This window comes from Sinocyclocheilus rhinocerous, unplaced genomic scaffold (genome assembly GCF_001515625.1).
Source record: "Sinocyclocheilus rhinocerous isolate Xijiao unplaced genomic scaffold, SAMN03320098_v1.1 scaffold1201, whole genome shotgun sequence".
Lineage (NCBI taxonomy): Eukaryota > Metazoa > Chordata > Actinopteri > Cypriniformes > Cyprinidae > Sinocyclocheilus > Sinocyclocheilus rhinocerous.
In genome coordinates this window covers 1,752,172-1,769,531 of record NW_015654059.1, presented here as the reverse complement: position 1 = coordinate 1,769,531, position 17,360 = coordinate 1,752,172, and the positions used below count along the sequence as shown (strand labels likewise).

At 36.6% G+C, this 17,360-nt stretch overlaps 1 protein-coding gene across 1 annotated transcript; it reads right to left on the bottom strand.

Moving 5' to 3' along the window:
* Positions 1-1,297: 1,297 nt before the first annotated feature.
* On the bottom strand, positions 1,298-2,819 carry kbtbd13b (kelch repeat and BTB domain containing 13b). Its single transcript, XM_016523165.1, has one exon. It carries the CDS (start codon positions 2,731-2,733, stop codon positions 1,378-1,380), a length of 1,356 nt encoding a protein of 451 aa, XP_016378651.1. The 5' UTR covers positions 2,734-2,819; the 3' UTR covers positions 1,298-1,377.
* Between the last annotated feature and the right edge of the window lie 14,541 nt (positions 2,820-17,360).

Below are 17,360 nucleotides of genomic sequence, written 5' to 3'. Positions count from 1 at the left end.
CCTGAGGTGACCCACATGATGTTATTTTCAGACTAAACAAATGTAGTTCTTACCCATAGAGCTAATTCTACTTGGCAGTAAAATTTCGTGCTCATTGGCAGTTTCTTCTATCCGTCCCAACAACTGAGGACCTTGTGTACATCTGTGCCACTGCAGCAGATAAAAAGCCTGCTGAGTTTACCCAAAATTGTTATGCCCTCCTTTGATAGTCACTATAAAATTTTTACAAATTATGGCACTAAATAGTCAGAGGAAATACGATTGCAAACTAAGCAATGGTGCTTATGCAATGTAATTTAATCCTATCAAAAGCCTTTCAGAGTCTTGAGTAAGTCCACATTCTCCACAACAATAATTTTTTCATTGGAAACAAACAGAAATTAATATTTTATTAGAACATCACATTACATAAGGAAATGGTCTAAGCAGATCATAAGAATCAAGTCTATGTGGTGTCGGTCAATGTGTCAGTCAAAATTATATGAAATGCTAATCTGCCTTAAGTAAAGAACATCACTCTTAAAGAGCTCAACCTTTCACTTGACTGTTGAATGAAAGTGTCACCTTGGGTAGTTTTAAGAGCATGACACAAGCAAAATGTCACATTGATCTGACAAGCATCTGAATTCTGCCCCTTTAGACTTGGCGACGGCACAATCATGCTCTGAAAGAACTGTCCGTAAATGCATTTCAAGATGCAAGGTGCCTTTCTGCCAAATAACATTTCATATATAAACATGCCAAAAAGAGATAAACCAATAATACAATCTTGTGATATGAGATGACCACAGAAAGCAAAGACATAATAAACAAAAAAAGTCTATTTACAATAAGAGATGATGAAAACTGCTAACAATTTTTCATTCTCTGAGAAAATATTGTATTTCTAATTCTAAACGCAACTCATCTGACAATAAGGATTTAAAGAGAAATTAAAATGTTGTTTTTGTTTATTTAACCTCATGTTGTTTCAAACCCATATGGGTTTCTAATGTAAAACACAAAAGGAAATAGTTTACTGAATATCAGGGCGGGTGAATTCAATACAATGGAGCTACATTGTGACCCATTTTAACATTTAATAAGGCACCCAAGAGTGTCAGCAAACATTTCCACACAGCTTGCCAGTATAATTTCCAAGAGAAATTGACCATGAGTCACGATTTTCCAAGTAAACTTTACCACGAGCTATTGTATTGAATTCATCCTACAATGTGAGTTTTTGCACTCTTTTGTGACTTTTTGTTGTGAAAGCCATAGGGATAAATTGTTTTGTTTTTAAAAATCTTGTGCCGAAATTTCATGTTCACTGTGAATGGGATAAAAACAGTATACAAATGTATTAGCCACTAATATTGCTAATAAGGTTCTGTCCATTTAAGACACTGTCACTTCTTTCCTCTCCTTTGGTATCCTGAGTAGAAATGTCCACACAGATCCATTCCTAGGAAAACCCTTCACCTGCTTAAAAGGTTTCCACATGTTCCCTGTGATGGTGTACTCCAGAGTCATGGTGCGGTTCAGCGTGAACACAGAGTCTCCTCTCACTACAGCGGTGAACAGTGCCCCTTTGCTGTTGCCATAGTGCCCAGGCATTGACGTCCACTGTCCGGTGGTGATGTTGTAGCAGTCCATCAAACAGCGCAGGAAGTCATCTTGGGGACCGTTGCGAATGACGTAGAGGTTGTCCCTGTGGGCCACCATGCAGTGTCCGTAGCTCTGGTGCTTCAGAAGGGTACTCATCAGAACCCACATATCCTGGTTTGGGATGTATTCATAGATTTCATTAGTCTCCATCGGCTTCCACAGACACACAAAAATTCGGCTCATTGCTTTGGTGCATGCGACCCCAGCGACCGGTCGAGGTAATGGTGCTGCGAATGTCCACTCCTTTGTGACAACGTTATATATCTCAACTGAGGACATGGTGGTTCTTCCAGACTCTCCTCCGATGGCGTAGAGGCAACTTTCTATCCCAATTAGGGTGAAGTTGTACCGTGGCTGTCTGGGACCTGGCAGCAAACTCCAGGTGTTGGTGACAACATCATAGCAAAAGCTAGCATCAACGGGCCTCTTGTCAACACCGTGCACACCTCCAACAACGTAGAGTCGGTTGTCCAAAATGGTCAAAGCAGCCAGAGAGGTGCTAGCCTCCATTGGCAAGGCAGTGAGGACCTTCCATTCTTCATCATCCTCATCAAGGTAACATACTGTCCTTGTGGCGGCAAGAGGAAGCTCATCCACAGAGCAAGTGGAGTGTGAACCCACAGCCACAAACGCACTAGGAACCAGAGACTCCACATGTTCAGCCAGCTCCTGAGGAAGTTTCTTCAAGTCCTCTTGCAGGTCACGGTACATATTGCGAATGAACTGAGCTGACATCTCATGGAGTCCCAATAAGCCAAAGGTGGCTGAAGCTTGGTACATGAGCAGACAGTTGTTGGAGTTGAGAAGATCCTGAAGATGCCTTGCAAGAGATTCAGCCTGGAAGAAAGCAGCACATTCAATGGCTTCCAAAATCTCCTCATCATTCAGAATGGGTCTCTCACCATTGGCCACGGCCAGCATGATTAGGAACCCTTGAGCTTTGAGGTTCCTTACGTGAATCTCTTCTTGATGGCACTCTACCATTCCCGATCTGTAAAGTGCCCTGAAGTATTCACATTCCCCTAACAGTAGAGACTTGTTTGTTTCAAAGACACTGTCTCCAACTCTTACCTTGACAATGTCCATGTCTAGCAGCCTGCTTGATCATTTGTCTTGTGCTCTTAGTTTATAAATACTTGCCGTTGGTGAAAAGCCATCGTAAGACATTTAACTTTAACGGTGAGCAATTGTCTACAAAATATCCATCAAAACTTTAACCTTACCCTGGCATTTACACTGAAATGTCCCTCGTGTGTCAGTTAACAAAACTGTCCTCCCTCCAGCTGGCGCATGATGTGCTGGGGTCCGGTTTTGTTACTAAGATAGCACTGCCTATAGATAGCAACAGTGCCTCATGACAGACATTAAACAGAAATGAGCAATGGCTTGAATGAGGAATAACATATTTACTCGTAACACTTTAAGGTCAATGATATGAATTACATTACATCTGTGATTAATTGTGCTTATTGGTTGTTTGTTCTTGCTGGCGGCAGTGTCATTGTATCCAACAATTTAATTAACTCAAGTTTCTAGATTCTTTGAGTTTTATTAGAATGGATATTAGAAGTGCTTGCTAAGACACAGTTTGTAATAAAAATACGTGAATGATGCCTCAAATTCTTGCAACTGGATATTTAAAGACATCAGACCGATGATAAAATAAACGTAAATCCCAACTTAAATACCATTGTCTTATGTTGAAGGAGGTATCTGTGCCACATTGAGAGAATATCATAACCCAATTGACCCTTTGCCGGGAGTTTTCATTGACAGGCGATCTGATCAATCATAATGGCGAATCTGCCATTTTGTCCAGCAAACAAACCAGACAGGAGAGTAGATTAAAATCGGTGGACTAGAACTTGAAAAATGGTGTGTAATGATGTCTTTCCGCTTTTGAACAGTGGTGGACAGTAACGGAGTAGCTTTACTTCGTTACTGTACTTAAGTACATTTTTCAAGTATCTGTACTTTACTGGAGTAGTTTTATTTTGAGTAACATTTACTTTTACTTCACTACATTCCAAAGCATAAGATCGTACTTTTTACTTCGCTACATCTCATAAAACATATGGTTACTCCTTATAATATATCACGTGCTCCGACACCCTTGGATTAACTAGCCGAGTAGACAGATATGAATGTTTATTCATAACCATACTGAAAATAAGTAAATATTGTTAGCTGATGCTAACTGTCTAGCTAACAAGGTTGCTGGTGCTAAATTTAGGTAATTTTTAGATATAAAGTCCAAATATTTTTATTCAACCAGCTAGATAGATTACATCTGAGGCAAAAAGAAAGGATGTGATGTTCAGAACATGATAACTACTCGTTATGCAAATCTTCCCACATCGTGACGTAGACATGTGGGGCGTGTTAGAACGAGCAAACTAATGTCGAATTTTAGGATTAATTATTGAAACTCAAAATCATATTTAGGTCAAAACTGTCAGTTACTTTTACTCAAGTACTTGATTTGTGTACTTCGCCCACCACTGGTGGGAAGTGATGCCCTCTGGGGGCATTTGGCCAGGGGTGTTTTTACACCACAGACAAGGTTTGAGAAGAAAAAAATCATCATGAAAATATAATTATATTTTCCTTCAAATGTTCTTCCTAACTTCAGGCCTTATTCTCATGTCATATATAACTGTGATGTTCTGGAAAACAACAAGCTTTAAAACACTTGTTTCTTACTGGTGAAAATCAGATGGTCAAATCTGTTTTCTCTCAGGTACTTCGCAGTGTAAGATTCACAGTGAACATTACTACATCACTCCTGTCAACGTAGTCCATATCAACAACAAAAATATATCTTGAATCCATATAGTGGTTATTTTGGGAAAATCCCAGGTATTTTGAGCAGTAGGATTATAAAAAATATGTGCTAATATAAAATTTAATTAAGTAGCATATATAAAATTGCAAAATAAATCTATCTATCAGTAATTTTTTACTTAAGTACATAAAAAATCGAGTACTTTTGTACTTTCATCCAAGTAAAATTGAAAAAGGAGTACTTTTACTTTTACTGGAGTAATATTTTATCATACGTATCTGTACTTTTACTCAAGTACTTGATTTGTGTACTTCGTCCACAGCTGCTTTTGAAACAAGATACCTTATGATGTTCATTCATGTTTATTCTGTTCTACAACTAGTAAAGAGGAAGAGATGATCGGTTCACGTGCTGCTTGAACTGAGGTGCTACAGCGATCTGACATGACACATTAAAGAGCCACAAAATGGTGTTTATAGTTTGAATTTATTAAAAAATGACAAAATCTGAAAGCTGAGACTTTGTTTCATACCAGAAGTAACCTGCTCTGTCTTGTCTGTTGGCACATTGTTGGTGTCCTCTTTGCTCTGCAATGTATATTTCACTGCGTGATAACATGATGTGTGGCGTGAAAACACCATGGCTTGTCAGACGTAGCAACAGTAACTAATACCAGAAGTAACCTGCTCTGTCTTGTCTGTCAGCATTGTCAGTAACTAAGCAACAGTACTGTAGCAACATAACTATAGGGGGGGGGGGGGGGGGGGGCAGGTCTTTGTAAAGGGTCAATTGTCCATCCACACATTTTTATCCAAATTTTGGGATAATGCATAAAAATGTTGGATGTAAACACCAAGATGCACATAAAATTCCAAAATGCACAAAAACACTTTTTAAATAAAAAAAAAAGAAAGAAAAATAAAAGATTTAATTTGGTAAGAAGACAAACGACGACGTAAACAGAACGGAATTCCTTGATGCACATCAAAAGACAGGGCCGTGTCTAGCCATTTTGACGCCATAGGCGATATCCAAATTGGAATTTTACTATACCAATATTTTTTAATTGGCCGTTAAAGTTTTATATGGGAATATTACACAACACACTGATCCCTTAATAATGCATTGGCGCAAAAACGCACACAATTTGGACCAATTTTGCAGCATGATTTCTCGACTGCCACAAATACTGCCTTAACAAAATACTCATTTTGTGCACTTTTTACTGTATTTTAAATTGTCCTTTGAACTTAGCTTTATTGCATGGCAAAAAAAAAAAGCGTTACTTTGCCAAAGCACTGACAGAACCCATTGATCTAAAAGTGTTGTTGAGCGCTCCAAATGCAAACTTTGCATGCGACAATCCGGCAGCAATTGACAGCGCTCTGATTCAATGGCATACAGGCATTGTCAGATTGACAGTACTCTAGCCCAATGATGTTGGGGGATCCAGTGGGGGCAGCAATCATATTTCAGGTTGGCCGTGCCACTCTTTATCACAACCCTGCTAAAATGTAGTGCCAGTACTTGCGCTCATTGGCGCCCCCTCCTACTGGTGTTGCCCTAGGCCAGGGGTTGCATACACAATGAGGGGTCACAAGATGATTTCCAGAAATAAAATAATTTTTTAAAGGATTAGAAATAGCATATTTTACCCATAAATAAAAATTTTATTAAAATTAATACATAAAAAAGTTGAATTAAAAATAAAACGCCAACGTGGAGTTTTGTACTCCAGCATGTTGCCCACCCAACTAATTAGGCAAGATTAATGTTGAAATGTAAGTAATGAGTAGATTACAATAAAATAATATTATTGTTGTTAAGACTGTTGTGTTCCTTTGTGTTGTCATTATGCTATAAGTGCATGTGCACCGCCATTTAACCACCTCAGAGTAAAGTGGGGGTCCCGAGGTACTGGCACTGTTATATTGGGGGTCGTGGGCTGTAAAGTTTGGGAACCCCTGCCCTAGGCCACCGCCTAGCTTGCCTATGCCTAGAAACGGTACTGTCAAAAGAGTCATGTGTCTTTGCCTCAACAAGTCTTGTGACTGAAGCAGTTGCTCAGATGATTGGCTACTGTATGAAGCCCCAGACATGACATGCGGGAAAATAATAATAATTATTATATCGTGGCCACGAATTAACAATTCTTCCTACGACTTTCTAATACGTCAGCTCGATTTAAGTAAATTGTGAGCACAATATAGTAATTCGTTACCTCGTTTTAAGCACATTGTGTGCACGATTCACTAATTCGTTACCTCGTTTTAAGCACATTGTGTGCACAATTTACTAATTTGTTACCTCATTTTAAGTAAATCGTGAGCACCTTTTAGGCCAGTAATTTGTTTTATGCAAATGTTCGTTGAAAGATCTGTGAATAGCCTATTGTACCTTCTTTGTGAACAGGCTATATACCCATTACAGTCCTGTCATACTTTATTCATAACAGCAGCAATAGTTTTCTCACTACGCATAAAAAACGATGAGACAGGATTTTTGAAATTGTGGACAAGATTTAGTAAAATGTACTAACGATTTTACTAAAATGAGTTAATGAATTAGTAAATTGTGCTCACGATTTACTTAAAACGAGAGAAAGAATTAGTAAATCATGCTGAGATATTAGTATGTCATGGAAACTAATTGTTCATTTGTGGCCACGATATAATTTTTTTTTTCCTGCATGTTGTCCAGGGATCCGTATTACTGAACCAATCAATTAAAGAAAAAATTCATTAAAATTACAATTTAGTTTGCTTTGCTATTGTGAGTCCATCTTGAACTCTTCATCAGAATGGTTCAACATTAATGTTTTGTTAAGGTTTAGCTCAACAGTAGATCAGACACAGCAGAATACATCCCAACACGGGTCCACTCTCTGCTTTAATAAAAGGTAATTAACCCTCCTGCAGTGCAAGTTATGAGGTAATTGCAGGTCAGTGGTCATGCTGCGAGGCTTTCATATCTCTGTGAGAGATCAACCTGGGTTACCCAGAGTGCTCAGATTCATTATCTACACACACCTAGACACAGGGGCTCGGCGGGTGCCCTCATGGCGTTACTATGGAAACCGTACCGTTTGACTCTGCCTTGTCTGTCTTGAGCGTCAAGAATCCAACCCCAGTCTGCCTAAACGCTTATAGCACTAATAGTGTCTGCGTGACTGTTGAACTTTGACACACACACACGGGATGCTGAGTATAACCACACTCACGTGTCCTAGTACTTCACAGCTGCTTGTAATGTGATTTTGCACTTTAAATGGCCACACGTGATGAGGACAGTGGAGACACTTGATCTATGTGACCTTTGTTACTCATTCAACTATTGGTGATGAAAATGATCTATAGGATGGACAAGCTTGGCTGCAAAAGACACGATTAGAATCACAGGCTAAAATTAACCTCACATGCTTCAACTAATGTGAGCTAAGTGTATGATAACATATTAGTGAAACAAAGGGAACAGCTTGATTTCTAACCATAACAAGTGAAAAGGTCAGCATGTGTTTATGTTCCCCGTGCTGAGTCATGGTGAGCCATGTGCTGGACCATGTGATCTCTTTGTTTTGATCATGTGATGGCAAATCCAGCGGGAGCAGGGCTAGGTAACAGGTTTTGGGCAGGATTGCGTTCAGTGTTGTAACCTCATTGTGTAAGTTGGCTATTATGAAAGCCTGCAGCGAATGTACCAGACAGATCCAGAAAATTCCCATTCTGTTGTTTATTCCCCTTTTCTCTCAGTGGAGTCACATGTACAAGACTTAAAGGGATATTTCACAGAAAAATGATCATTCTGTCATCATTTACTCACCCTTATGTTGTTCCATAACTTACTGTCTTCTGTGGGACACAAAAGAAAATATTTTGAAGAATGTGCTGGTTGCACTTATCCATGCAATTTCAAAACATGAGGAGCTTTAAAAATTTTAAAAGGACACAAAAGCTTCATAAAAGAAGTCCATATGACTTTTTGGATTGCTTTGATTATATTCCATATAAGCCATTATATTCAGAAATAAAATCAAATAGGTTTGGAACAACATGTTGGTTATAAGTTTAATTTTTGAGTGAACTAATGCTTTAAGTGTTGGAAACCAAGCTATTTTTTAGAGCAGTGCTACTATTTAATGTTAGGTTTTGTCTTTCTCTTTCACTTACAGCTTGTTTTATCTCATAAATAAGAAAGCAAGGATGGCAACCTAAAGAAAGGAGCTTGAAATATATTTTTTGTGGGGGTTACAATAGCCGAGTCAGGCATCTCATTGAATCCTATAATTTTATCTGAGAGCGGAGGAAGTGAATGGAAGTGTAGGAGTGAATTGAGAGAAGTGTGTCTGACTTCTTCAGAGAAAGAGAAACGGTGAAAAGGTTCAATCGAGTGCATTGTGCAACCGGCTTGATGTTACAAAAGCACACTGACTGAAGTACAAAAAAAATAAGATCAAAGATTGACCATAAACTCACCTCAATCAAAAACGAATCGATCACAATTAAAAACCACATCTACTATGGCGTAAAAGAAAGGAGCGCACACATCCAAGGAAAGCACAAGCTTAGAACACTTTAAAGGAAGTGTGTGGGAGGATATAAAGATAGAAGGTGAAACGCTCTATCAATACGAGAGATCGTGTGTTGTTGTTCCCTACCAAAACACATGCTGTGACCTCCGCAGGAACCAAACCACATCAAACTGTTGTGTCAGTTTGATTCCCAGCTGCATAAAGGAGTTCGTGACTTCCACAGCCTACTACAAAGAGGGTAGAACGGTAAAGAAGATGTGTACATTCAGTCCACGACAGCAAGACCTACAAAGCACATTTGGCAGGGCACTTGAAACATGACTGCATGTGTTTCTGGCGTTCCGTATGAGTAACGCTGCCACCTGCTTTTCTTCACAAGTGACCTCTGAATGAATGTTAAGCAGCCCAAATACTCAGATCTAGTATTTCTGGGCACCTACAAAGTCAATACAGCATTTGACAGCCTCTTTACATTAGGTCTATGGCTAAACATTGTTTATGCAAGGTTCTTCTGAGGATTAAATGTCTGTTCCTTATTCTAATTTAGCTCATTTGTGAAATTACACCCCTTAAATGCTCAAGAGTTAATCATTCTAGCTTTTTAATTAACAAAACAAAGCCACAATCATGGACCCTTGATGACTGTGCTAATTTCTCCATTGATTAGCAGAGGAACTAAACAGTGGGACGCTTTTAAATTTCCATCTGCTTGACTAGCGTTTTGGAGTGACAAGCAGATGACAGTGGGAGACGCCCTCGGGGTCTTCACAATGGCCAAAAAAAATCTATGCCTGACTCCCTCCCACCACTAAAGAACAGTTTCTATAAATAAATCAAAAAAACAAAATGGGGATTTTGTCCCCCAAATGAAATGAAATATAAATAAATAAATAAATCTTTCCTTTATATCACCAGAACTTAACTCTAAGTTATAAAGTTACCCCCCCCCCAAATTTAAATAAATAAATACAATTTCATGTATATTGTCAGAACTTGCATGCTTAAATGATACAAGTTTTTTTTTCAATTTAAAAAAAAAAATCAATCAATCAATTAGATTTTTTTCACAGTTTAAATAAATAAATGAGTACAATTTTAAGTATATTGCCAGAACTCATATGCTTAAATTATAAATGTTTATTTCTTTTTTTATAATTGAATTAACACAATTTCAAGTATATTGCCAGAATGTATATGCTTAAAGTAAATTTAACAATAATTACAAAGAAATGACAAGCAACACATACAGTAGAATGAAATGTGAAATTTTGAAATAAAAAGAGTAGTATTTTGTATACTGTAAAACATACTTAAGTAACATACTCCAATAATCTTACAATCTTATATAATATAACATACAATCTGTACATACAATTTCAATTATACTGCCAGAAGATGAATGCTTAAATGTTTAAAAAATTTTATACACAAATGTTCATGTACATATTTCCATTTTAGTTGATCGACTAGTCTACCACAAATATCCATACATGGAAACTAGCTCAATAATATTTAAAAGCATCCCAGGATGCACCAGGATGGTTTGGTTACTACATAATTTCTATACATATTTTATTGACTTAACTATTATTTTACAATGTGTAATAATAAAGAATGTAGAGGTGTGTCAAAATCTGTCTGGCAGTGTAAATGTCTTGTGAAAGTAATAAAACTCCTCTTTGTTTATACATCCACACTACTAGTGTCAATAGAATTGATTTCCTTCATGTCAGTCTGACAACAATTGTTAATTGTACCACTCTGGAGGATGCAAATACACAATTCATTCATTTTTAAAGAGATTCATCCCCAATGGCATGCATTAAAAAAAACAACAGTGCGTCCCGATACACACATTCTCATATATATTGTTTACTGCCTCTTTTGTTTACTCTCTGTGGCCATATGTTATGTGCATTATAAATACTGAGCTGTCACCCTGGCATAGTGTTTTGGGGTGGGCTGAGGATGGAGGGTAGTAGAAGCACTCTAGATGTGACTGTCAAATTGACTGACAGTTAAATTAAGGGCTAAAACAAAAGAATCAGTGACGCTCAGAGCATTTCATGCAAGATGCCAGATGCTTCAGGCCATTGAGCATCAGTGCGTGAAAGAGCATTTTCATTGGCTGGTGTGAGTCAAGTCAACTGAGGGAGTCAATTCAAAAAACTTTCAGGATCGATTAAATTATGAAAAAGTCTTTATATTATGATGTTACGCAAAAAGGAAAGTGATGTTACTTTGCTAAAAGATTAAGAGAATTGTTCTCTTTAAAAAAAAACATACACTGAAAATAAGAAAATAACGTACACTACTGTTCAATAGTTTGGGTTCGGTTAGATTTTGTAAACATTTTTGTCTCTTATGCTCACCAAGGCTGCGTTCATTTAATAAAAAAATTTGAAATATTATTATATGTAAAAATAGGTGTTTTCTATTTGAATATATTTTACAATCTAATTTATTGCTGTGATGGAAAAGCTGAATTTTAAGCATCATTACTCCAGTCTTCAGTGCATGATCCTTAAATCATTCTAATATGATGACATCTGTAGAAACATATTAGGAATGTGGAAATATTGATTCTGACTGATATCGGTTAACTGATAATTATTATCGTGCTATGGTCAATAACCGATAAAGGGCCTATATCAAAAATCTATACTATTTAATCCCAATAAATGAAAAATAAAACACTAAAAACTCAAATCAGGCATCACAACATTTTAATGTACAGTATGAAAAATGGATATTCATTTTGATATTTGCAAAGATTTAACAGTGTTATTAAATTATTATTGTTTTTAAGGGCTAAGTGACTGATAGATCACAGCACATGCATTCTAAACATAAAAAAAGAAAAAATATTACATATCGACCAATTGACTGATAGCAATAAACTAAAAAAGCATCTAATAACCGATATGGTACCGATATTGTGCAACCATAATAAATGGCATAATAAAAAATTTAAAAAAACACTTATAGAGCTATAGAAAAACTCATCACTCTCAAAAACTCAGATTTGTAATATATTACAGTGGCAATTTTAGGCAGGACGGTCTAATACTATTTGTTACCAGTTAACACCGTAAATTATTCTCTCTTTTAGTCTATAGATCAGCTCCCAGAAATGGCTTGCAATGCATGTTTCCCCTTCTATGCTCCCTTCATCCTCAGCCATGTGATATATGAGCAGATACATCCATCCTTCTGGGGAATGAGATAAAAGAAAGTGTGCTCAGAGTGGGACTGTCATAAAAGCGGGCCGAGCGTTCTTTTGGGAGAGCTTGGAGTGACCTACATTCCACAGCCCCCAGTCATAACACTGTAGGGTCATGTGACTACTGCCCTCAGTCAAAACAATAACATGAGGAGCAGCAGCTAAGGCTGGGGGCGGGGCTCCAGGATACTTGCTTGCTAGCGGAGGCTTTGATGTCCTAACTCTTTGCAGGTGCTGAGAGAAGATGGTTGGGTGATAAACTCTCTCTTTACATGGCAACGACAAAAACACAACTGCTAATTTCGGGGCAAAAACTTGCGAACGTTGGACAGGAAACTTTAAAATAAATAATTTTTGGCGTCATATTCTCATGACTCAACAGATTTCCCCATTAAGGTGGGTTGATGTAACTTATATGACACTGCTAAAGCAGCAGGGACCTTACAAAGGAGAACCTAAGGGAACAGTTCAGCATTTACTCGCCCTCATGTCAATGTTGTGTGGAACGCAAAATAAGACTTTTTGATGTTCACACTGCTCTTTAACATACAACAAAAGCATGTCATCCTTTTAAAGTCATTATGAATCATCACAACTCATTTGCTGTGATGTATTTCAGAGGGAAACAGGACAAAAAACTTTCAGGATTAATTTATGAAAAAGTTACTATATGATGATGTCAGAAGGCAGAGAATGTTAAGAGAATTTTTTTTAAAAATCTAAATTTTTTATTTATTTATATTTTTTTAAAGTAGTTTCTCATGAGACTTAAAAAATACAATATTGTGAAATGTTATTACAATTTAAAATAGCTGTTTTCTATTTTAACATATTTTAAAATGTAACTTATATGATGCAAAGCTGAATTTTCAGCATCATTACTCCAGTTTTCAGTATCACATGATCCATCATAAATCATTCTAAAATGCTGAGTTGGTGCTAAAGAATCATTTCATAATATTTTGTATTAATATTTTTTATATTTTGATGGAAACCCATTATACTTTTTCAGGAATCTTAGATGAATAGAAAGTTTATTTGAAATAGATTTTTCTTGAAAGAGTCTTTACTGTGTCATTTTATTGCATCCTCACTGGTCATTATTTTTGTTTTCTTTGCACACAAAAAGTATTGTCGTAGCTTCATAAAATTGAGGTTGAACCACTGATGTCACATGGACTATTTTATCAATGTCCTTACTACCTTTCTGGGCCTTGAACGTGGTAGTTACGTTGCTGTCTATGCAGGGTCAGAAAGCTCTCTTGATTTCATAAAAAATATCTTAATTTGTGTTCCGAAGTTGAACGAAGGTCTTGTGGGTTTGGAGTGACATGAAGGTGAATAATTAATGACAGAATTTTCATTTTTGGGTGGACTATCCCTTTAAGCAGTAAATTACTGGTATAACAAATATTAGTTTAATATGATGCAAACTAAACTGACTAAAGTTTTCTCATGAAGTCTTGATAATACTCAACCCTTTCTAAAACAGATATTTGGATTACATTCACTGAAAAGTCACAGCTCGACATGTTTCAAGGTCCAAGTGACACCATTTGCATTTTGCTTGTGTTGTGTTTGCCAACTGGCCGTGGTGATCTTTTATGAATGATGCACTCCCACTAAAAAAGTGCCAGGATTTGGTAGAAATCAAGAATGTATGTTCACAGAAAGCTGACCTTGTGCTGACCTCTGATGTGCCAACAGGAAGTATAGGTACAGCCTGACCCTCTATAGGGTTTAATTTCATTTATGCTTTAGGTGTAATACGCTGTAATGCTGCACTCGAGCATACTGTTTATTTGTTACCCTACTACGCTTCCCACCCATATGTCATCTGATTGGACCATTTTCCTAGAATGCTCTAATCCATGGAGATTAAAAACCCTAATTTAATGCTCCCAGCCCACCTGGCTAAAGTGCATGAATCTGATTTCTCCATTTTTGCAAAGACTAAAGTCTCAAATCCAAAGAGATATTCTTTATAAAGAATTATATTCTAAAAGATATTCTATTCTTTATATTCTCCTACCTAAAACAGCTCGTTCTAACACGCCCCCAGATGTCTACGTCACTATGTGGGAAGATTTGCATAACGCCGCCCAAATGTTCACGCAAAGAAAGAAGGCGTAACTTTGATTCTCGCTGTAGTATTGTTGTTGCCGCCACCGCCGCCATGTCGTGAAGACGCTGTGTGTTTCGTTATGAAAGCGAAACTACTTTGTTTGGCCTTCCAAAAGAGGACACAACTAGAAATCAGTGGTTAAGTTGTATTAACAACACTGTTCCAGAACAGTTCAACCCAAATATTCAGATGTGTGCAACGCATTTTATGGAGGACGAGGACTGTTTCCTGGGAGAGTATAGCCTACAATGCCGGTGTCTGTTTCTATAAAGTGGGGCAGTTCCAACTTTGCAAGGACATTCTGGCGCTTCTGACTCACACACTGTAAGTAAGTTTTTATATTTAAAGAATTTGCCACTGACCATTCAAACGTGAGTTTTATATATATATATATATATATATATATATATATACTGTACACACAGAGAGATATTAATCATGCCTCAATAATGTAATGGCTTTCAATCATTTCCATTTGGGGGCTTTTCTTAAAGGGGTCATATGATGCAATTTAAATTTTTCCTTTCTCTTTGGAGTGTTACAAGCTCTTGGTGCATAAAGAAGATCTGTAAAGTTGCAAAGACTAAAGTCTCAAATCCACTTTTATTCTGACGCGTTTCAGAAAGGCGGGGCATAGAGGAGAAACAATAATGTACAGTATGTGGAAAATAATGTGTTTTTTGAACCTTAAACCGCATAAACACATTTCATTACACCAAATACACAAAATAATGTTCTTTTTAGCAACATCATATGACCCCTTTAACAAATATTGGTACACGTTATGCCATTATGTGATTAATTAGATTAAATGCTATATGTAAATTAAACTGCTGCTTTAGTTTCTATAAATAAATGCAAAATTTGTCGCACAATATACATTTCAAAATAATATAAATTATTTTTCAAGTATTTGGGAAAGTAATAAATGTTATTTTTTACAAATTATGATTAATTTCAATAATTTATTGAGTAAGTTCATTAATTAACAGTTTAATTTAATAAATTATAACTACGTTTTAATCATTTTACGGCTCTAGTTTCAACAAATAAATAACAAAACGTGTCACACAATATATATTTCAGAATTATATAGTCAAACATATTTGGGAAATTCATACATTTTTGAGAGGCTACATGATATTAATTTTGATTAATTTAAATAATTAATGGAATAAGTTAATGTATTGACACATAATTATATAGCCAAACGTATTTGAGAAATTAATACAGTTTAAGAGCCAACATGTCATTAATTTTAATTTCAATAATTAATGGAAGTGAATTAATTGGCAAATAAATTAATTTCATCTTTTAATTGATTGACAGTCCTAATTTCTTTAAATAAATCACACACAATACATATTTCAAAATTGCTGCAAGCATCAAACACATAAATGTAATTTCCCCCCCCCCAAAAAATAATACATAATGGCAATATCTATATGAAAATGCATATACATTTATTTTCAGGTTTTGAACAAGTCAAGGACAGCATGTGGTTTGGAATAGGTATATTTCAACTAATACATGTAATAGGTGATTATATTTCCCCTCTTTGAATATGCTTTGGATTTGACCATGTTCCAGTCCAATGAAAAGGTAAGTGATTGTCTAACCCTGCCCTCCAGATAACCTCTGAAGAGGGTTCAGAGCTGTGCACTATAAGCCCCTCTTGTCAGCGAAAACAGTGGGGGTCTTTGTGATCAGTCCGATTAGACGTGTAAAGCTGCATAAAGCCACTTTTGCTACAGGTTATCACATTTTCTTCAGGAATACGTCAGACAGAGGTCATTATGACAGACAGACCAGCCGCCAACAATAGTCCAGTGTAGTTGGGAGATTTGAATTTAATTTACTATGGTTCAACAGAAATGCTAGGATGTTAGGAATAATCGAGTGTGAATGTAAACTCGCCAACTAAATCACACACTTGGGGTCCGTAGAAGCTTTTTGTTCATTTGGACACATGTGCTTTGGCCTTACATCAGGTAACTGCTGAAAAGCTTGAGGGATTTCCCTCCTGATTGCTTCAGTGTGTCTCATAAATGCTCCTCAAAGCCTTGATGTCCTTCTCAAGTATGACTTAATGAATCTGGCATAAGATGAAAGTGAGGATGTTCTTTTTTGTGGGAAAATAAGAGAAGAATGACAAGTAACAATAGAGTGAATGTTGCACATTCACTGTCAGATGTAAGATGTTCAGTCATGGCTCATTACGTTTTATTCTTAGCAGCCATTTGTGACTCTTTACATAAAGTGCAGTTGGAATTTATGTGTAATTGCACGTTTTATTCATCTTGGTCTGGGATGTAGTTATTATTTTTGAGACATTTTATGTAAAGGCTAAGCATCGATTTGACTTTAATATCAGTTTCTAATGGGTCTGGGGTGCACAGCTGGAAATGAAGGGAGTCTGTTTGCAGAGGCTGTCTTATCATATGAATTTTCATAACAACGTTCATCCTCTATCACAGCAGGGGATCACTGTTTACCTTGTCTCCCTGTCTTTGAGACATCCTGTCTGCGTACTTCCATCAGCCTCTTTCCAAATTAGCTTCTTAGATGAGCGAAATGATGAGGATTGATCTGGACAAAGAGATAATCCCAGAAAATAAATCTGTAAAACTTCAGTCATATGCTTGATAAGGATCTGCATGATTATTTTATGTAGGCTGTCATATAATCTTATACTCTATATCCATAGAGTACTAAATACTTTATGATGTTTCACCATGCAGTTAGCCTATATGATCATTCATTATGAATCATAGAACTGAAACTAGATGAGGTATACAACGGAGTCTACTTTGTGGCTTTCAGTGCCCCCACCAGATGCTATATCTATAATGTACAGCTGAACTGTATGACTATATTTTATTTATTTATTATACACAGACACATACTTAGGGCTTCACACACAAGGACAGACAGACAGACAGACAGACAGATTATTGTGCAACCCAGCAATATTACTCTAACTAGTCAATAATAATAATAATAATAATAATAATAATAATGTGTTTTAAAAGATAATTTGTTGCTGCTAATA

Excerpts from the sequence above, each read along its gene's own strand:
- kbtbd13b (XM_016523165.1), bottom strand. The coding sequence starts at position 2,733 with ATGGACATTGTCAAGGTAAGAGTTGGAGACAGTGTCTTTGAAACAAAC.